The sequence below is a fragment of the Ictalurus punctatus genome, chromosome 5 (assembly GCF_001660625.3).
Source record: "Ictalurus punctatus breed USDA103 chromosome 5, Coco_2.0, whole genome shotgun sequence".
Taxonomy (NCBI): domain Eukaryota; kingdom Metazoa; phylum Chordata; class Actinopteri; order Siluriformes; family Ictaluridae; genus Ictalurus; species Ictalurus punctatus.
This window is the reverse complement of record NC_030420.2, coordinates 33,997,309-34,020,767: the sequence shown is the minus strand read 5'-3', so window position 1 is coordinate 34,020,767 and position 23,459 is coordinate 33,997,309. Positions and strand designations below refer to the sequence as shown.

Below are 23,459 nucleotides of genomic sequence, written 5' to 3'. Positions count from 1 at the left end.
CTCTAAGAACTCCGGAGGAAACTGTGACAAGGAATACAGTTCCGGATAAACAATTAATATTGTGCTTATATTACGATATACATTTTAAATATACGTACACGTTTACACGTCATTAGCCGACCTCGGCTCTATGTTTATTAACAGTGGAAGCGAAATAAATCAATCGTTCTGAAGTGATTTTAATTTTAGCAACGTCACACAGACTAAGGGTATTAGGGAGGTTATGCAGCTTCACAAGTTTGGCATTTGTGTTCATTTCAGCATAAAAATAATTATAATGATACTATAATTAATAATTATAATGTTACTATTGTTTCTCACTGTTATAATATTCGTAATATAGTATTTATTATTGAAGCGTTACTGCAATGTAACTGTAGTTATTGTGTCCAAAATAAGCAGAATATTTCTGAAATAATTATGTATTTTTTGTCTCCCCTTTGCTTTTGATAAATGTTTTCAGTATGTATAACCTACTTTTACTACTTGCTCCAAATTGTGTAGATTTACCGATTATGTCATTCTCACGAGCTTTAAACATACTGAAAAACATTTGTAATACTTTGAATCATTCTATCTTGTTTGAAAATTGATGCTAAACTGTATTCTTCTTTTTCTTCTTCTTCTTCCTCCTCATTATTATTATTATTATTATTATTATTATTATTATTATTATTATTATTATTATTATTATTCTACATAGCGTCGGCGCAGTGTTTAAAAAGTCCACAAGGGAGCGACATAGTCAAACTTTTCAGCCCCCTTCGTCTTATATTGGAACTTCTGGGAGCTGGAACATTTAAAATGTTTTAAAATGTGTGTTTGAAACATTTCTAGGGCATTTTTAAAAAATATTTTAAAATGTATGTCTTTAATCTTTGTTTCTAAACTCTATTACTTTCAGCCTTTTTCAGCGTCATGTAAAATGTGTTTACGTATAAAATGGGATATATAAAAAAAATACATATAAAAGATATTTTATCCCCCCCCCCCCCCCCATTTCCTCCCTATCAGCCAGCTCTTCCCTTATCATACAACAGGACAACAGGGGAGGGTGAAGGCTAACGCGTGCTTCCTCTGAGACACGTGAAGCCGCCGACTTCCATCTCTTCCAACTGTTGCGTCACATGGCAGCGTAACACACTTCCTCATACATGAACTCACAGATGCTTAGGATTGGCTAATATCCTTGTGATTGACAGGAGAGTAAGATCTTCCAGAGCACAGAGAACAATTTAGCTCCTTAATCTCCCTTGGCATCGTTGTCAAGGTGAACACTTTTCTGTTGCGCCGCTCGGGAACCCATGCCAAGGAGATTTTATCTTAAGTTACAATTCTTTACTGTTGAACACACCTTAGTGTGGAGACAGTTCACTTCTGTTGGTCAAGGTGTGTGTGTGTGTGTGTGTGTGTGTGTGTGTGTGTGTGTGTGTTTCCTAAACATCATAAAAGTTCTCCGGTTCCTCTGAGTGTACTCTGTACTGAACGTGATGTCTGTTAACCATTTATATTGTTATAGTTTGCTTTTCATGCGCAGTGCAATAAGGAAGTTTCACCGTGAGCTCTTAGGGGTTTTTATTGTTATGTCAAACAAGCAATCAGAATCAGAATCAGATTTATTGGCCAAGTATACCTGAGCGTACAAGGAATTCGTTGTCGGTTTAAAGTGTTTCTACAGTGCACACTTACACACACGTACAAGCACTACACTGACGTGCTGGACTTAAACAAGACATGGATTAATACAGAAACCCAATGACAGCTACCCCATGAGAGATTACAGTGCAACATAACACTGTCTCATTGACCACTCACACAGGACAGTTATCACATTGTCACATGATAGTAAAGTGATATTACAGTGCAGTGATTGTCCAGTTGGTTAGAAACAGTATATGTATTATAGTAAATAAGTTTATTGCAGATGGTATTGGGATTGCACGTGAGTATTATATTGCACAAAAAAAAGGGAAAAGAGGTGTGGTGTAAATGTTGAAAAGCGAGTATGAATGAGTAGTGATGAGCACGGTGGTATAGACTGAGTTGTAGCCCTTTGGTAGTTGGTAATTGTTTAAGGGGCATCATTAATAGCTTATAGACTTGTATTGCAGGATAATACAGTATAAGAGTTAGTAACAAAGCCAGTTTCGCAAAGCAGTACACACAGTTACATTTTCTTACATTTCTGTGTGGATCTGAAATTTAGCATACATAATAAAAAAGGTTTACTGCATATTCAAGAGCTATGTTGTCTTTGTTATCATAATAGTATTTTTGAGACTGAATACATGGTCAAGTTGGACGGAATTAAATAAGTGAGAAGCCATTTTATAAGCTGAGTGACTGCTATGACTACAAAAAAAAAATGTAAATGTCTATAAATGTCCTCCATATCTAGTAATTTATTTCGTAAAGAATTTATTTCCATTTCGGAGTGATGCTGATGCTGTGTCGGTCAACTTTTCTCTCAGAAGTGTCGGTACATTCCGTAAAAAAAAAGACTCCAATGTTACTTTAGCATGAAATGCTAACTTCTGAGGTGAAGTGGTAAAAAAAAAGGCGGCAAACAGAGAGAGTTTTGGGGGAAGAAGCAGCGCGCGAAGGTTTTATTATTATTATTATTATTCGCCGCGTGAGGGCGACAGGAGGGCGCGAGAGAGGAGCGTTTGGTTTTGGCACGCGCTCGGCTGACGCAGGCGCGTACATACGCGTTAATGGTAGAGAGAGAGAGAGAGAGAGAGAGCGCAGCAGTATGATACAGCAGCACACGCACACACACAAACACACACGGCACGCGCAGACGGGTTTACAGGCGCGACACCGCCGCCGTTCAGTCTGTTTCGTCGTGCGCGCGAGCGACTTCAACTGGAAGTTTCACGCGGCGGCAAAAATGGGTCGGTGCGGAGTTTAAACCGAGCGGATTAGCACGCGAGAAAGCAAACCGGAAGCACCGAAATCACAAACACTCGTTTTTGTTTGTTTATTGTTATTATTATTATTCTTACCGGCAGCATGAAGTTCGCGGAGCACCTTTCAGCTCACATCACACCGGAATGGAGGAAGCAGTACATCCAGTACGAGGTGAGAGACGGGAGAACAAAACACACGCGCACTAACTCACTCCTTCACTCATTCATTCACTCATTCACTAACTAACTAACTAACCTAACGGACCGCAGAATCCGACCAGGAGGGCTGCGTTCCAGCAAGCGCTCTCTCTCTCTCTCTCTCTCTCTCTCTCGTGCAGTTATAGCGCGTGCGACACAGAGGGCACCATTTACAGATGGTACAGGGCAGTGATGTAGCGTTTATATCACTAATGCACATTAGGAAGTTATGTTATATCTTAGGTAGTGAGGTAGAAAGGTAATGAGGCAGGGAGATGGAGATGGTGAAGTACTGCACCAAGGAGGTAGGGAGATAGTGAGGTAGTGTGCCAGTGAGGTAGGGAGATAGTGAGGTAGCGTGCCAGTGAGGTAGGGAGATAGTGAGGTAGTGTGCCAGTGAGGTAGTGCACCAGGATGGTAGGGAGATAGTGAGGTAGTGTGCCAGTGAGGTAGGGAGATAGTGAGGTAGTGTGCCAGTGAGGTAGGGAGATAGTGAGGTAGTGTGCCAGTGAGGTAGGGAGATAGTGAGGTAGCGTGCCAGTGAGGTAGGGAGATAGTGAGGTAGTGTGCCAGTGAGGTAGGGAGATAGTGAGGTAGTGTGCCAGTGAGGTAGGGAGATAGTGAGGTAGTGTGCCAGTGAGGTAGGGAGATAGTGAGGTACTGCACAAGTGAGGTAGGGAGATAGTGAGGTAGTGTGCCAATGAGGTAGGGAGATAGTGAGGTAGTGCACAAGTGAGGTAGGGTAGATAGTGAGGTAGTGTACAAGTGAGGTAGGGAAATAGTGAGGTAGTGTACCAGTGAGGTAGGGAGATAGTGAGCTATAGTAGAGAAATAGTGAGGTATTGCATTAGTTACGTAGTGAGGTAATGAGACAGAGAGCTAGAGGTAATGAGGTAGTGAAGTAGTGCACTACTGAGGTAGTAGGATGGCAAGATAATGTGGTAGTGAGCTAGTATGGGAGTAAGGTAATTAGTCAGGTAGTGCGCTAGTGGGGTAGTGAGGCAGTCAGGTCATGTGGTAATGAGACAGAGTTAGTGAGGTCATGAGGTAGTGAGCTAGTACGCTAGTGAGGTAGTCAGGCAGTGTGCTAGTGGGGTAATGAGATAGTAGTAATCAGGCAGTGAGGAAGCATGCTAGTGATGCAGTGAGGTTGTGAGGCAGTCAGGTAGTGCACTAGTTGGGCAGTGAGGTAGTGCACTAGAGAGGCAGTCAGGTAGTGCACTAGTTGGGCAGTGAGGTAGTGAGGCTGTGAGGCAGTCAGGTAGTGCACTAGAGAGGCAGTGAGGTAGTGAGGCTGTGAGGCAGTCAGGTAGTGCACTAGAGAGGCAGTCAGGTAGTGCACTAGTTGGGCAGTGAGGTAGTGAGGCTGTGAGGCAGTCAGGTAGTGCACTAGAGAGGCAGTGAGGCAGTGTTTATAGTGGAAGTGTTCAGGTTTGTGGGGGTTTTAATCAGCTGCTGTTTACAGAGGCAGGTCACACGGTGTTTTAGTGTTTGTGTTTAATTTTAGAGGCAGTTTGAGCTCGGTGTTAATAAACAGCTCAGCTCCAGTCTTCAGGAAAACTGACGAATAAAACAACAAAAAAACATCTTTACAAAGTCGTAACTAACATCACAATTAATGAACATAATTAACATTAAAACATGTTTACCTTAAAAATTTGTCAGTAAGGTGCAATAAATAATAAAGAAAATGCATACATAATCTATTAATATAACTGATCAAACAATATGTGAATTCATTCATAATATAAAGCAAACAGATATATAATAAATTCTATATAAATAAAAATGATAAATGAATCATATTTTGTTGAGAGGCAACAAAAATAATACAAAATAATAACAATTTTAAAAATACAAAAATATGTAAATAATATGTAATTTTTGTTTTAAAAAAAAATATACTACTGTACATAATAATACATAGAAATATATACATAATAAATATGATATGTTTATTTAAATAATAAATTAATCATATTTTCATTCGCTGCAAATAAAACTTCTTAGTTCTTAAATTAAATGTTATTCACAATGAAGAAATATATATATATATATATATATATATATATATATATATATATATAGCCACCTTTACTTCATATATTTGAAGATAAAACTGTGTGTGTGGTGTTGTAAATATATAAACATTATGATTCATGTAAGTGTGTGTTTCAGTTTGAGATGGAAAACTCCAGAGTCGTGTGTGTGTATATATATATATATATATATTTCTTTAAAAAAAATTAATCTAAAATAAAATAAAATAATGGTTAGTAAAAGTTTTTTGAACAAATCATTTAAAGAACGTTTCTTGGCTTTCTGACCTTTTTTAAAAATAAATAAAAATAAATAAACTAATAATGATCATAATGAAAGTACTGAAATGATTCCTTTTAAAAATGTAAACATTTATGACTGCATTTTTAAATTAAAAAAATCTCAATTTCTTTGTAGCTTTAACAAAAAATAAAACAAATACAAAACAGTGGAACCTTTTATATCAACATAAATATATCATTATTTATGTAAAAAAAAAATTATATATATAAATCTATACATAAATAGCCACGGCGCAGTATTTTAATAATAAAATGTGAAAATCTGATTTGTTCTTACTTTAAAAGGAATAAATTGTGATTGTCGCTGTTATCTGTGATATGCAAATATATTGGCACCCCTTTTTTCATTTTGTAGGTACATACACGTTACATGTGCGTTATCTTTGTTATTATGAACATGGATATTATCGTTGTTGTTATTGCTATAGTATTACGTACGTGAACGTTAAAGAACTGGTGAAGCAAATATTTTTTTCCCTTCCCTTTATTCAGCAAATCTCTGAATCGTTTCCCACCACGAATCCTAATATCGCCAACGTTTTTAACAACATTTAGAAAAATTCCCCATTTCATTTCATTTTTAATGGTTCTGAGGTTCTACTGCAGCGTTGCTCTTGAAGAACCTTAAAGAACACGCACACACACACACACACACACACACACACACACACACACACACAAACACACATATACAGATATATCTGTAAGTGTTGCTGTATTTCGCTTTAAATCAGCGTGTGGAAAAATGACACGTCGTGTATATGATTAATTGATAAATGTTTTAACGCCTTCGTGTGTTTAAGTCAAAAAAAGAAATCTGTCATCGTTTTAATCCTGAAGAACAATGTCCTTGTTCATGCTCTCGCTCTCTCCCTCTCCCTCTCCCTCTCTCTCTCTCTCTCTCTCTCTGTCTGAGATGAGTGAAGGGATAAAACCAGTAAAAAAATTATTTCACATTTTCAGCTCTTCTTATTTTCTCAGAATTTATTTCTTTATCGATTCAGTTTTATTGCTAATTTTTCCTTTTAACCCCCCCCCCCCCCCCCCCCCCCCCTCCACCGTGTGGGTTTTTTTTACGCTTTTTCTCGTCTTCCGGGCGTCTTCATGGAACAAAGAGACGAGCTCCAGGCTGATTTTTATCTCACAATATAAACACACCGCTAATGATAATAATAATAATAATAATAGTAATAATAATAATAATAATAATAGTACATTAACATCATTTTTAAAAAGATAATAAATAATTATACCTAAGTATTGTTTGTCAGTAAAAGAGCTTTATTTGTCATATATTTTTAAAAAAAATATTATTATTATTATTTGTTTAAAAAGTTATAGGAACTTTTTTTTATTTAAATTAAATAATTCAGAAAGTAAATAAAGATAAATAAAACAAATAATTTATTTTTCAAAAAAGTGAATAGAATGCATTAAAGCAAGCATTTATTTACGTCTGAAATAATAATAATAATAATAATAATAATAATAATAATAATAATAATAATTCCAACTTCAAAGTACATGATGATGACAATAAAGTAATAACGATGGAGTGTTTGTGTTGTGCGTCCGTGAGGCGTTTGTCATCGTTTGTCATCGTTTGTATCGATGATTTTATGACGTATTTAAAAATGATTCCAGACTCCAGCTGAGAGATTACTGATGATCTACTGATTTGAGTCTCTTTGTCTGGATCTGTGAATTTGATCAGAGTTGCACACACACACACACACACACACACACACACACACACACAATTAGACAACACCACCATTTTCCGAATGTCTCGTGTGCCTCATCAGCACTTTTATACATGACTTATTTTACTTCTGCTCTTCACTGAAACACTCCGATCAGTGAATATTTGATATTTTTATATTAATAACTTTCTTTCCTTTTCATTATTTTATTTTTTTTTTTGCTGCCAGATGAAATGAAAAGCAGTTAAACTTCCCCGCCGTTTTGTCTGCGAGAGAGAGATGGCTGACAGAATTCACTTTAATCATCGTTCTGATTCACGGAACGTTCTCGTCTTTACTGTTCGCCACTCGGAGCGTCTTTCAGAATAAAGCTCGGTCACATCCGTCGTGTCGGCTCGTGAGATGGCGCGGAACGCGTGTAAAGCGTGTGACGTTATCGAGTCTCTGATCACCTGCGGCTCTGATCGGGGTAAACAGGGGGCGTGGCCAGAGATATGTGAGATGTAGGTTATCACAGTGTAAAACGAAACAGGAAGCTGGCTACGAGGCGGATGTACCTGCTAGTCACTAGCAGAGCGTTTAGTCAGTGTCGTTGGATTCATTAGACCAGGAATGCTGCAAAACTGTAAACATTTAAATGTATCTTGTTATTAGCTGTAATTGAGGTTTTTATGAAATTGAAATAAAACTATATCCCCACCGGCGCAACAGAAAAGCATTCGCCTGGAGATCGTGACTTCGTGTGAAGCAGGCCGTGGGCGGAGCTTACTCTCTCTCACCTGTCAATCACAGTGAGACTAGCCAGTCCTGGGTGTCTGTGAGCTCATGTATGTGGAAGAGGGCAGATAGCGCTTAGCTCCGAGTGTGTTACGCTGCCCTGTGATGCAGCAGGAGCAGCGGATTGAAAGATGCGGTGGGCTAGCTTCATGTGTCCTACACAAGGTCTGGGAATTGGCCAAGAATAAATAAATTAGGGGGAAAATTCTGGGAACAATCCGAAACAAAAACAGTTCTATACACGGAACTAAATTCAGTTATATAAGCGAAAAATTCTAAACACCGCACGTGCATGTGCGCAGTGTGAAGAGAGACTTGGACTCTTGTATAGTGATGTTTGATGTCATGTAGTGGGTGGAGCTGAGAGGTGTGGTAGAATGCAAGGTGGGTGGAGCCACAAGGTGTGGTGAACACATGGTGGGCGGAGCTGTGAGATGTGATAGAACAACTGGTGGGTGGAGCTAAGGGTAAATAAATATGCATATATGTATAAAGTAAAAAAAAAAAAACCTTTTGTAAATATGTAAATAAATATGCAAATCTATGTAAATGTATAATAAATATATGTAAAATAATGTAATTCACTAAAATGTGTAATTAAATATACACGTAAATATATAAACTATATATATGGTTGATATTTTTTTTGATTTGATATAAACAAATAGCTATATCATATATTAATATGAATAAATATGTAATGAATAATAATAATTAGATATTTAATTATTACAATTGTTTATTAAATCTAAATCAGATGTAAATGTTCATCACTCAGAGCTGAACACTGATATCACATCTTCCCTGATTAAAATGTATGGAGACCTCCTGCCCTACACACACACACACACACACACACACACACACACACACATACTCTGTTCACACTCTCCTGCTGGGACTACATCTGCTCTCAGCCTGACTGACCGTATGGATCCTGCCAAGTCCCTGAACAATACACACACACACACACACACACACACACACTGCTCCACCTGTAGGCTGTCTTTAGGACAAGGAAGGAAAAATACATGTAGCCTCCCCGGCTTTTGTGTGTACGTTACTGCGGCGGCCATTTTGATGAATCTCTCTGTTCCCTCACAGCAACAACAACAACAACAACAACAACATCAATCATTTTATTTAGCAGTAGGTTTGAGTGGTATGACAAAAACATTGTATCACGATTCTCAGAGGCATGTCTTCGATACACGATACGTATCACGATATAAAGTTTTTATGGACAAAACCTGTGAGGATTTATATTATCTCTGCGTGAGCTAATTTATTTTTAAAAAATGTTATCTCGGAAAAAAAAATTCGATTGAAAAAGACAAAAAAGTAAAAAGGTTTTTGATTAAATACAAAATTTTAACATGAGTGATTACACAAACGTGCGAATACATTACGTATAATAAAGTAAAATATATTATAAATGAATTTGTAGCTATATAATTGAATAAAAATGTAAATAAATGTACACGTGGGGCAGAGTGATATGAACGTTGCTATCGTGATAAATGATCTTATAGTGCGCGTTTTTTTTGCGAAGTCATGGATGTTGTGATACTTTTATAATAAATGAAGTTTTTTTTAATGAAGTCATGAACTCATGGAAGCAGCTGATTGGATGATAAAGTTTTGTGTTTCATCTTTAAAAGTGTAACATGTTCATTTTGTTTCTCCATTGATCTTTTCTCCTCAGTGTCTTTATTTGTTTGTTTGTTTGTTTGTTTGTTTATTATTAATCTAAAAGATTGTTTCCTATATTTCAGAAGTGTCGTGGATTTTTGTGGATATTAAATAAAGTACACGAGTGCTGCACGAGTGTTTTGCTGGAGGTGTTTGTATGGTTTGTCGTGGAAAGTTCTTTGAGAATCGTGATGATGTCGATGTCGATGATACTCTGAGGAAATCGTCCAGAAATCAGTTCGCACAAGTAGAAACAAACGCTTAAAGACGTGTGGAGGATAAAAGATGTCTAACAATATTGAGAAAGAAATGCAGAAATATATTTGATTACTAAATATCTAATCAGATCTAATAGAAAAACTAATAATAATAATAATAATAATAATAATACGTGCTTACTTTGGGTTTTTTTTGTTTATATTTAATTTTCTTTAAATAATCATTTGAGACGGCACCGATCCGATACCCAGGATCAGTACCGGCCCGATCCCAGCAAAAACCCTTGGATCAGATATCAGATAAAAAAGGACGAAGCGAATCCGATCCCGTAACAAATGGAAGAGATCGGAATTGAGTTTCGGAACAAGTTTACCTGATTGTGTTGTCCTGTTGGGATTGATCTTTTTATTACATTTATACATTTATACTTTATTATATTTATTATATTCATACGTGTATACTTTATATGTATACATTTATACTTTATTATATTTATTGTGTTTATACAGTTACACTTTATTATATTTGTGTTTATACATTTATACTTTATTATATTTGTGTTTATACATTTATGCTTTATTATATTTGTGTTTATACATTTATACTTTATTATATTTGTGTTTATACATTTATACTTTATTATATTTATTATATTTATACAGTTATACTTTATATTTATTATGTGTATACATTTATACTTTATTATATTTATTGTGTTTATACATTTATACTTTATTATATTTGTGTTTATACAGTTATACTTTATTATATTTATTATATTTATACAGTTATACTTTATATTTATTATGTTTATACATTTATACTTTATTATATTTATTATATTTATACAGTTATACTTTATTATATTTATTGTGTTTATACAGTTACACTTTATTATATTTATTATGTTTATACAGTTATACTTTATTATATTTATTATGTTTATACATTTATACTTTATTATATTTATTATATTTATACAGTTATACTTTATTATATTTATTGTGTTTATACATTTATACTTTATTATATTTATTATGTTTATACATTTATACTTTATTATATTTATTATGTTTATACATTTATACTTTATTATATTTATTATGTTTATACATTTATACTTTATTATATTTATTGTGTTTATACATTTATACTTTATTATATTTATTATATTTATTCAGTTATACTTTATTATATTTATTGTGTTTATACATTTATACTTTATTATATTTATTATATTTATACAGTTATACTTTATTATATTTATTGTGTTTATACATTTATACTTTATTATATTTATTGTGTTTATACATTTATACTTTATTATATTTATTGTGTTTATACATTTATACTTTATTATATTTATTATATTTATTCAGTTATACTTTATTATATTTATTGTGTTTATACAGTTACACTTTATTATATTTATGATATTTGCCGAAGTGAGTTTTGTGCACGTCGTGTTTTTAGCTCCCGATAAAAAATATCATTTTAAAGCTTTAGTTTTTGTTTTTTTTAAAGAAAGAAATTTTCAGTATCAGGAATGGAAAAGTGGTTTTGTGCTATTTATAATCATAATCATAAGTTGTATTTGTAATCATTTTATTTTATTTAAACCGAAATAGTTTTATTTAATTTTCCGAGCACAACTGATTGTTGGCACACACACACACACACACACACACACACACACACACACACACGCACATTATATATAATAATAACACATGACACTACAGGAAATAAACCCTCGCTCTGGGTGTAGATCTCGCTGTTCTCCACGTTTCCGCCGGTGAAATGTGGAACTCATCTCCGAGTGACGTGAATTCTGACTCATCGTCGTCTGCGCCTCGTAGCCGGATAATGGCATTTATTCAGTCTGATCTAAACAGATATTTAATCATATTTGAGACGCAGATTAAATTGTCACAGAGAGACTTGACGGATGAGGAGCTGCGTTTCAGTCAGAAGCCACCGGACGAGTTTCTGCCAGGAGGACCGATGAATGAGGAGGACGAGATAAACCACCACAACAACAACAACAACAACAACAACGTCGTTACAGTAAATAAAAACGGGCCAGGATACAGACTGCACTATGTAATGGCATGACTGACTGAGTAATAAACACACACACACACACACTTTAAGTCTGCAGGTGTGTGTTCATGGAGTTACTCAACACCTGATCTGACACCGCGGCGCTGCTGAGTTCTGGATGGTGATTGGTCAGAAGGTGTTGATTAACTCTCTGTAGCAGCAGCTCCGACAGTAGCGCAGCCGCACATCGCAGGTTTATATTAATGCGCTCGTTCGTTATCAATACCGTTATGGTTTCTACAGCAACGGCTCATTCGCAGGGTGTGGAAGGAGTCTCCAGTGTTAAAGCTGTGAAGTTTACGTTTAAGGAATTTAGAACAGAGAGGCTGGTGAGGGAACGACTACAGCGTAACCTTACTCGTATCACGTTCCTTAAACGTAACTAGAAAAGGATAAAAATGATGCTGTGTCGTTCTGTAATAAATATAAAACTGGAGGAATAAGAGGAATAAAACACTTCAAGTCCATCAGGTTCATGAGTATGACATTGTGTAAGTAACCATGTGACCGATTTCAACCAACGCAAAGCTGCATATGACATCGGGGGCGGAGCTTACGCTCTCCAGCTGTACTGTTGCGGTTACATCACATCCATTTCGTCGTCCTTTCCTTTCAGTGGAAATGACGGCAGTTCTTGTGTCAAAGAGGGCGGAGCCTATGTTTGGATTAACACGTGACTAAGTAACGTTTCTTTTCACGTCCTTAGCTCGTTGTAGTGCGTAGCGATAAAATATCATTTTACTTTACACAGTATAGTAGCATTGTGTTAGCTAGAATAATGTTAGCATTAGCTAAGCTAACGGCTTAGCTAGATAACTAGCGACGTGGTGCATATTTCACGCTGAGCGATGCGCTGAGGTGAAGAAGTGAAAAGGGAAGCTAGACTGGTCTAATATAATTTAGGCCCCACCTCTTTTGTCACTAGCAAATCAGTGCAGTGTGTGTGTGTGTGGTGTGTAATTTTGTGTGTGTGTAATTGTGTTTGTGTGTGTTTCTCTGTCGTAGGCCTTCAAAGAGATGCTGTATGCAGCGCAGGATCAGGCTCCGTCTATAGAAGGTAAGAAAAACAGAACGACGGGGGAGAGCTGAAACGAAGAACACACACACACACACACTTACTCACTAAAACACACACACACTCTTTCCCTGCCCAGAATAACACACACTATTAATAGAGAACATCTCAGAAATGCTGGGACTCACACTGCAGACAGACAGACAGACACACACACACACACACACATACATGTACACACACACACACACACACACACACACGGGGTGGAGAGGAGCACATGGTTTGCCCCCCCAAAAAATGCTAATTATGAGTTAAGGACACATTAGAAATGCTACTGTGGTTAATAATTAAAGTGTGTGTGTGTGTGTGTGTGTGAGAGAGAGAGAGAGAGAGAAGGAAAGTGTGAAAAGCGATATCTTTTCCGGTCACTGGTTCTTCTACCTCTCTCTCTCTCTCTCTCTCAAGTGTGTGTGTGTGTGTGTGTGTGGTCACAGGATCAGGAGTGTGTTGTGATTGGATGTAAATGATTGATGTTACAAATGTTTGTGTAGTTAATGTGTTATTAATGTTTTATATCAGTCAGATCATGTGCATTCCTCATAATACAGTCTGTCCACCTGTCTGTCTGTCTGTCTGTCTGTCTCTCTGTCCACCTGTCCGTCTGTCTGTTCATCTGTCTGTCCACCTGTCTGTCTGTCTGTTCATCTGTCTGTCTGTCTGTTTGTCCACCTGTCTGTCTGTCTGTCTGTTCAGCTGTCTGTCTGTCTCTTCAGCTGTCTGTCTGTCCACCTGCCTGTCTGTCTGTCTGTTCATCTGTCTGTCTGTTTGTTTGTCTGTCTGTCTAACTGTCTGTCTGTCCACTTATTTGCCTGTGACCTTCTCTCCACCTTCAACCTGTCCATTTGTCCACCTGTCTATCTGACTGTCTGTCTCTCCACCAGTTGTGTTTCTGACCTTCTTTTGATTTTGTTTCCTTTGAAAAAAGGTCAGATGGAGAAATGGATGTCAAAGAGGGTGGAGTGGAAGGATGGATGGTTGGAGAGTTAGACAGATGGACGGATGGATGGAGGTGGAGATGAAAAGATGTAAATAGAGATGGAGTGGTGAAAGGATAAATGAATGGATAGATGTAGAGTAAATGTAGAATGATGGATGGAGGAATGGATAGAGAGATGGATGGAGGAATAAATGGATGGATGGAGGAATGGATAGAGAGTTGGATGGAGGAACAAATGGATGGATGGAGGAATGGATAGAGAGATGGATGGAGGAACAAATGGATGGATGGAGGAATGGATAGAGAGATGTATGGAGGAATAAATGGATGGATGGAGGAATGGATAGAGAGATGTATGGATGGAGGAATGGATAGAGAGTTGGATGGAGGAATAAATGGATGGATGGAGGAATGGATAGAGAGATGTATGGATGGAGGAATGGATAGAGAGTTGGATGGAGGAACAAATGGATGGATGGAGGAATGGATAGAGAGATGGATGGAGGAATAAATGGATGGATGGAGGAATGGATAGAGAGATGTATGGATGGAGGAATGGATAGAGAGTTGGATGGAGGAACAAATGGATAGATGGAGGAATGGATAGAGAGATGGATGGAGGAATAAATGGATGGATGGAGGAATGGATAGAGAGATGTATGGATGGAGGAATGGATAGAGAGATGTATGGATGGAGGAATGGATAGAGAGATGGATGGAGGAATAAATGGATGGATGGAGGAATGGATAGAGAGATGGATGGAGGAATAAATGGATGGATGGAGGAATAAATGGATGGATGGAGGAATGGATAGAGATGGATGGAGGAATAAATGGATGGATGGAGGAATGGATAGAGATGGATGGAGGAATAAATGGATGGATGGAGGAATGGATAGAGAGATGGATGGATGGAGGGATGGATAGAGAGATGTATGGATGGAGGAATGGATAGAGAGATGGATGGAGGAATAAATGGGTGGATGGAGGAATGGATAGAGAGATGTATGGATGGAGGAATGGATAGAGAGATGTATGGATGGAGGAATGGATAGAGAGATGTATGGATGGAGGAATGGATAGAGAGATGGATGGAGGAATAAATGGATGGATGGAGGAATGGATAGAGAGATGGATGGATGGAGGAATGGATAGAGAGATGTATGGATGGAGGAATGGATAGAGAGATGGATGGAGGAATAAATGGGTGGATGGAGGAATGGATAGAGAGATGGATGGAGGAATAAATGGGTGGATGGAGGAATGGATAGAGAGATGGATGGAGGAATAAATGGGTGGATGGAGGAATGGATAGAGAGATGGATGGAGGAATAAATGGATGGATGGAGGGATGGATAGAGAGATGGATGGAGGAATAAATGGGTGGATGGAGGAATGGATAGAGAGATGGATGGAGGAATAAATGGGTGGATGGAGGAGTGGATAGAGAGATGGATGGAGGAATAAATGGGTGGATGCAGGGTTTGTTTGAGCTTTTTCCTTCAGCCCTCAGTAGACAGTTCTTTATTGATTTCTGCGTGTGTTAATCTCCAGTCTGAATGGAGGGACGGAGGCGGAGAGCTGGAGAGACAGATCGGGGGATGGAGGGATGAAGAGAGGAGAAATAAAGTAACAGTATGAGACGCTGCTGTAGATGATATTTACTTCCACAAGACGCTGATGTGATTTGTGGCTCACTGCAGCTTCTCTGTACTGATCATTTTATCCAATAAACACAGACTGAATCAGCCTGGCGTCCCTTTATCAAGCGTCTCTGTCCACCTGTCTGTCTGTCCACCTGTCTGTCTGTCCACCTGTCTGTCTGCCTGTGTATGTGTCTGCCTACCTACGGCTCTGTCTATCTGCTCTGTACACATCATTTTATCCAATGAAATCAGCCCAGGGTCTCTTTATCAGGTGTCTCTCTCTACCTGTCTCTCTGTCTGCCTGTCTGTCCATCTCTCTGTCACCCTGTCTCTACATCGGTCTGCCTTTCTGTCTTTCTTCGTATCTGTCTGTCTGTCCACCTATCTGTCTACCTGTCTGACCGTCCATCTGTCTCACTGTCTATCCACCTTTCTGTCTGTCTTTGTGTCTGTTTGTCAACGTCTCTTCGACTTCTCTTTGTCCACTTATCTGTCTGACCCCCTGGCTGTCTGTCCACCTGTCTGTGTTTCTAATACTATATGTCCACCTGTCTTTCTGACTGGCCACCCGTCTGTCTGTGTCTGACTGTTTGTACGTATACCTGTCTGCCTTTCCACCTGTCTGTCTGTCCATGTTCAGAAACAGACTGAATCTCACTGCACTCTTTCCCTCAGAGAGCGCGACAGACAGAGAGACAGACAGAGAGAGACAGACAGACAGAGAGACAGACAGAAAGACAGAAAGAGAGAGACAGGCAGACAGAGAGACAGACAGAGAGAGAGAGACAGACAGAGAGAGGCAGACAGACAGAGAGAGAGACAGAAAGAGAGAGACAGACAGACAGACAGAGTGAGACAGACAGACAGAGAGAGAGACAGAAAGACAGAGAGAGAGAGACAGAGAGAGACAGACAGACAGAGAGAGAGACAGAAGGTTGGAGTTATTTATTTTCGGTTATTATTCCTCGTCTCACGTACTCCTCCTCTTCCTCTCCTCCTCTTCCTCTCCTCCTCTTCCTCTCCTCCCCCCTCTTTTCATTTTTTTTGTTTTCTATCTTTTCTTCTTTTACACTTCTCTTCCTTTTTTCTTTGGACCCTTTCTTTTCTTCCTCTCCTCTCCTCATCTTTTTTCTGCCATCTGTTTCTCTTTTTTCATTTTCCCTCTTTTAGTTTCTCCTCTCAGTTCTGTTTTCTCTCTCTCCATTGATGCCTGTTCTTCTCTTCCTCTCGTTTATCGCCCCCCCCCCCCTTTCCTGTTTTCTTCCCCTCTCTCCTCTTACTCATCTCCTCTTTCTTTTGCCCTCATCCTTTACTGTCCTCTGAGTTCTCTTTCGTTCCCACCCGCCCCTCTTCTTCTTTCTCCTTCTTCCAGTCCTTTTCTCTTTTGTCCTTCGTCTCCTTTTCTTATTTTATGGTCTTCCTTTCGTTTGGCCTTTTCTGTCTTTCTTCCTCTCTCTATATTTCTGTCTCTCATCCTTTTTCTAAAATCATTTTCTTACTTGCTTTTGTTTTTCGATCTTTTCTACCTCCCTGTTTCATGCATTTGTCCTCTATCTGTCCTTCTTCCTCTCCTCTTCTCCTGCTATCCCTCTTTTCACCCCCCCCCCCTCCATCTCCTCTGTTCTGTCTCTCCGATAGACAGAACGCACTCGTTCTCCGCCTGTAGGAATCTGAAAGTTTAATAAACGCTCAGAGGGACCGCGGATGAAAAGATCAAAGGCCAGCGCTGACGCTCTTTTATAACGAGTCGGTCGAGTGCAAAAGTTTGTGCGCCCTCAAGGCAAGATGAACAAAACAAATAAGTGTACTCCACAGCGAGCAGCGAGACACGCAGCGTGTCGGGTTTCACTGATGTCTCTGAACCTCCGAACAGCTTCTCGATCCTCTCAGGTTCTCAGATTTTTCCTGAGTAGACGCGTCCGAGACGGAGTCTTTAAAGACCGCCGCCATTAAACTCAAACACTCGCGTGAAAAACATCCGGGAGAGAAAATACGGCCTGGAGGAGGAAACTGATTCTTTTTTCTTCTTTGCTGCAGCTTTAAAGCAAGAGGCCGTTATAAATGAAAAGTATAAAAGACTAACATGACGATCAAAATCGATCAGTTCATCAGAATCAAGCGTGACTGAGACACGCCTCTATTTCAGACAAACTCCGCCCACAAACGCGTAGCACTCATGTGACTTCTGAACAACGTTTCAGTCCGTAGTTACGTCTGAGGTCTGAATCCTCGCTGTGCGCTGAACTCAAATCTGTGTGTGTGTGTGTGTGTGTGTGTGTGTGTGTGTGTGTGTGTGTGTGTGTGAGTCTGCACCCTGAGGTCGGGGTATACCAGCTACGCTCTTCCCCCACCTGCTGCATTATTTATAGTCACAGCCCAAACAATCCAACACACACACACACACACACACACACACACACACTCCAATTAAAATAAGGAAGAGGAGGGGGCCATGATTAGAACAACACTGAACATACACACACACACACACACACACACACACATGCATGAAGATCTGTGTGTGAGAGAGAGAGGGAGTGGGGAAAACTGCCCTTAAAAACAACACACACACACACACACACACAGACAATCAGACTGCTAGAGGAGGATTGCTCTCCATCCATTATTCATCTGTCAATTACATCCAGGCTGAGTGCTCTGTGTGTGTGTGTGTGTGTGTGTGTGTGTGTGTGTGTGTGTGTGTGTGTGTGTGTAGAGTGCAGGGAAAGGCCAGCTGGAGGGCAGCAGTGGTTTTGTGAACAGGAGTGAAGGTGATTTATAAGATATCCTTTAATCTGGTTTCACTCTGTGGGAAACAGGAAGTCCCGATCCATTCAAAATCCACCAGCTTTATTTATAAACTGCTCCGGAATGACAACACTATCAGTATCACCATCCTTTCAGACGTTCCTGCGATGCAGAAATAAAGCGCTTCTCATCGGACAGGAGGAATTTACAAAACCGGCGCACCGTCGAACGCACCGCCGCCGGTCCGAGTGTTTATTTGGTCACGACGCAGTCACGTGATCTTAACTCGTTTCCTTAGAAACCGCCTCGTTTTTGTACTTTAAACAGTTCCCATAAATCCTTTTCATATTTCTAGGAATGTTCTAAAAGTTCATACATTCAGTCATTTCCACTTAAAATTCAAACAAATCTAACCAGAATATGTTTATATACTGATTGTGGGCGGGGCTTACTCTGAATCACGTGTGTGACATGTTATTTTTACCACACCCATTATCCTGCTGTCGTCCAGTCTACCTCACGCTCTCTCTCTCTCTCACACACACACACACACACACACACACACACACACACACACACACACACTTGTCTATAAATGAGTTATTTTTTATCTCAGTGCCTGTAAGTACATCTGCACTGTCTGTTAATTAAGCTAAGTGGATGGATAGATGGATGGATGGATGGATGGATGGATGGATAGCCAGATAGATGGGTCCATGAATGGTTTCATTGATGGTCAGAGAGGTGGATGGATGGATGGATGGATGGATCAAAGGATAGATTGTCAGCTGAATTGTGAAACAGATGAGTGGATGTTCAGGTTGATGGATGGATAGATGGTCAGAAGAATGGATGGAAGGTTAGATGAATGTTCAGACTGGTGTCTTGATGGTGAGATCATGGATGGAGGGATGGATGGATGGAGGGATGGATATATATATATATATATATATATATATATAAACATAGATGAAGTGAGTAAATTGCAAAACGTGGTGTGGAAATCTTCAACTGCGCTGGTATTAAAGATCGATCACGAACTGCTCTACCGCTTCTTCTTCTTCAACCGGACGGCTCGTCGTTCATTTTCATTTCAACCCAAACGATGAAAGACGGCACGCTGAGTTTCCTCTACTCGTCTTCTCCCGCTCTCGCCCTCAATAATTCATCACATAATAAAACGGAAGCTACCGTGAAGAACGATCATAAATAAATCACACGGCCCCGTCCCCTCACGCCGCACGGACTGGAAATGAGATTTAATTTAGTTTATTTTAACGTTTTATTTCCTTTATGATGTGTGTGTGTGTGTGTGTGTGTGTGTGTGTGTGTGTGTTATGTAGAGATGTTCTTATGACAGGGCAGTGAGGGCTTAGCGGTTGTTGATGGGAAGGTCGTGAGATCAAATCCCCGAGCTCCGCTCCTCTTCTCCGGGGGGGGGGGGTGACCCTGCACTCAGATCCCGAATTCCTTTTAAACCGGAATATGTGCGGAAAAAAATAATAATGACGTATGGTGCACGTTTATAGATAATAACAGTGAAGGGTGTTCAGGATTGATGCATTAACATCGTATACCATCATACTTCCGTACGAATACTGACGTCTTAATCAACCGTATTATTATTATTATTATTATTATTATTATTAATATTAAAATGAACAGTAACCCTCCTCAGGCATGTATAATGTATAACATTTTTAAAAAGACACTTTTTGGCTCATTTTAATTTTAGTTTCCAACCAGTATTTTCCACCGCTTTTGACTCCACCCTCTTTGTGTCCCATCGACCAATCACTGGCAATGTCAACATGGTGTGTTCCTTTACAGCGTAGCCTGAGGCTACGTTAAAGCTCGAGAGACCCAACACACACACACACACACACACACACACACACACACACACACCCCAGGAGGTTAAACTCAATTTCATGCCCACCTGCTACAGCTCACACAGGCACTGGGATTATTTCAACTCCTACAGCAAAAAGAAGAAGAAAAAAAGAAATATATAAATATATCTGATTATTAGACGGTTCTAATCGAGGACGAGCCGCTAGGACAAAGGAAGCGGGTCAAGGTGATTTTAACGAGGATTCGCCCTCAAATATTTAGGACAAAAAAAAAAAGATAAGCTCTGCTTTTGTCTTTGTGTCAGTTGTTTGATGTTGCAGGATGAACAGATTTTGTGCAGGGTTGCCAGATCCTCCGCCCTCAAGCCCTACATCTAGGCTCTCACTGAGAAATCTACTGTATGTTGACATTACAGTATTGTTAGGTCTGCATCAACACACAAACACAACACATGATACACACTAAGACAGTGCTCCACTACAGACCTGGCAGCACTGCGTGCGTTCATAACACACGACACAGGAAATATCTGAGCATATGTCAGAGCTGCCACCTCCTATAGGCCAGCATGGGCGGTGTTCTCTCTCTCTCTCACACACACACACACACACACACACATATCCACACTACACTTCACTGTCAGATCACTGTCTCTGCTCTCCAAGCAAACATCTCCTATCATTGAATCATATATCTATATATCCCTCCGAAACTATCGGAACAGCAAGTCCAGCTCATTAGTTTTTGGTTTTGAGATCAATCAAAAGACGAATATGAGAAGAGTGTGTAGAAGTACAGCTTTTATTTCCCGGTGTTTCTGTGTGGACGTGTTAAACGACCTAGCACAATATCGCACGTTTTGCATCAGACCGACCCAATGTATAGGCGAGCAAAAATATTGGAACGCGCGACCGACAGGTGCTACTCGTTACCCAGGCGTGTCCTTTTAGATCGATGGATTATAAATATATTGAAGAATAAATGACAGAATAAAAAGCTCTGAACAGCCGCCCTTGGTTTAAGGTTTAAGCCGTCGGTTTCGCACGTGAAAACTGCGTTTGACGTTAAAAAGGGATAAGCCAACGTGAAGATCAGAGAGCCGTGTACGGGAGAAAAGCGAGGCGTTTTGAAACCGAGAGAAGAGAGGGACATCGCTCGGAGGCGTCGAACAGACCTCGGATCGAGGAGGGCCGCAGCGGTGAGGAGCGGGTTTTGTTTCAGTTCCGCACGGCGTCAGAATCCCTCGTCGGCTCGATATTTTCACGTCACGTTCTGCAGACTGCTTTGCTTTCATCATTGATCCAGGTGAAGAACGTCCAGGTCGCCGTCATCCCGTCTTGGCCGTGTGTTAGAGTGAGAATGTACACTAGGATTACCTCACACAGTATCACCTGCTATCAGATGTTGGGGTATTGGAGCATTTTTTTTACATCCCTATTACAGCTAATGACTATTTTCTCATTTGATCAATAATAATAATAATAATAATAATAAAATCCCCGTCACAGTGCTTTTAGCATTCAGTGTTACTCAGAACTAATTAGCACAATAACATTTTTCTGAACGTGACCGAGTCGGAATAACACACACAGATGGTACAGAAAACACCCTGGAGAGGGTGAGAGGTGGGGGTGGTGATGTAAAGGCACAGACAGAAATGAGAGATGGAGAGATGTGGTAACAGTGTTGAGACTTTTATGCTTTTAATACGAAAATATTCGGTTTCTATCGACTGTAATGCAGTTTGAGGTTTTCCTGTTTACTGAAGCTGAATCGTGAACTGTTTATCTGTTTGCCTGGCCTGCCGTCTCTCTGTCTCTCTCTCTCTCTCTGTCTCTCTCTCTCTCTCTCTCTCTCTGCCCGTCTTTCTCCATCGGCCTAAACGAGGTCCACTGATTGACGAAAACGCCCCGGACTGTCCGTTAACCATTTCTTTCTTGTTGCGCTGTTGAAATGTGTTGTCTCGTTTGAATACCGCTATAAAAACTCACACTGTAATTAAACTCAGTGTTCAAACAATTCATCCGCGAGCTCATTATCGTCCCAGCATGCCCGAATCTCGTGGCACAAATTAATTAGTGCCAATCAAATCCTAAAACGCCGCTGCCACGGTAACATCGCCATATCCGGCTGTCTCCGGACGTATTACACTCATATACGTATTTTTTCTGAGTACGTTCAAATAAAAATGCTATTAATAACATGAATCCATCACAGGAAATGGCTAACTCTGTTCTCTGTGTTTAGTACACTGCATTACAGAGTGCTAATGATTCCCCTAGTGCTACTAAATAGGAAATAGGGATTAGGGAATAATGTGATGCTGCTCTCTGATTGGTTGGTGTGTTTACACCGCCGTTGCTCTGAGATCTGAAATCGAAACCACGATGGCTTTATGACAATGGGGTCGTTGTTTTTTTCCACACAGTGTGTGCAGTGTGTGTAGTAAAAACATCAGCTTTATTTATTTATTTTTCAGTAAAGCTAGTTTTCACCCCTGGATGGATTATTTTAGTAGCTTAGTTTAATATTGATTCATGCGTTTATACAATTTATCATAGTTTTTTTTTTTTTTTAAACTGTATTTAATTTAACGCACGTTTGTAATTCTTCCACGATAGCGTATCACGTTCGATCGTTTCCTGCGCACACGTGTGCAGACTTTTGAAACGGTTTCGTTTGAAATTTTTTCTTAGGGCTATTAGCATCTATTAAAAGTGAACATGATTCCGTATCAAAAATCAAGCCTTTAAGCAAGCGCGAGGCGTTATAGCTCTAGAATAAAGCCGTATGGTCCTAGTGTAAAGTTCGAATCTGACTAACTTTTCTACAGCGAGATTGTTTATGTCGCTTATACAAAGTTTAAGTCAAAGTTGTAAAGTGTAAAATCATCCTGTAACGTTACAAAGTTTTATGTCAGTTTATAGCTATGGTAGAGTAATAAAGTTCTAGCTGAAGGTATAACGTTATGAAGTTAGAAGGTCGAAAATTTATAGTTACAGAGTTAAATGTTTTGGGTTTTTTTTTTGGGGGGGGGGGGGGGGGGGGGTTGTTGTTTTTTACAACTATAGTACATCGGTATAGTTATAGTTATGGATAAACCTATAGGGTTCTACTGTAAAATAAAATTTCCACTACATATACTGTTTACCTTGTGACCGTAAGTAAAGCCATAGCGCTGTAGTTGTAGTTGTAGTTGTAGTATATTTGTAAAGTTATATCATAAAATTGTAAAGTTGTAGTGTAAAGTTAT

The 23,459-nt window shown here is 39.3% G+C and overlaps 1 protein-coding gene across 1 annotated transcript in view; it reads left to right on the top strand.

The window, feature by feature from the left end:
- Positions 1-2,703: 2,703 nt before the first annotated feature.
- xpr1a (xenotropic and polytropic retrovirus receptor 1a) overlaps positions 2,704-23,459 on the top strand; it is a 63,877-nt gene continuing 43,121 nt past the window's right edge. The window contains exons 1-2 of the mRNA XM_017467798.3: positions 2,704-3,081; positions 12,949-13,000. Of these exons, the coding sequence (XP_017323287.1) occupies positions 3,013-3,081; positions 12,949-13,000 (121 nt within the window). The 5' untranslated portion in view covers positions 2,704-3,012. The remainder of the gene's footprint in view (positions 3,082-12,948; positions 13,001-23,459) is intronic.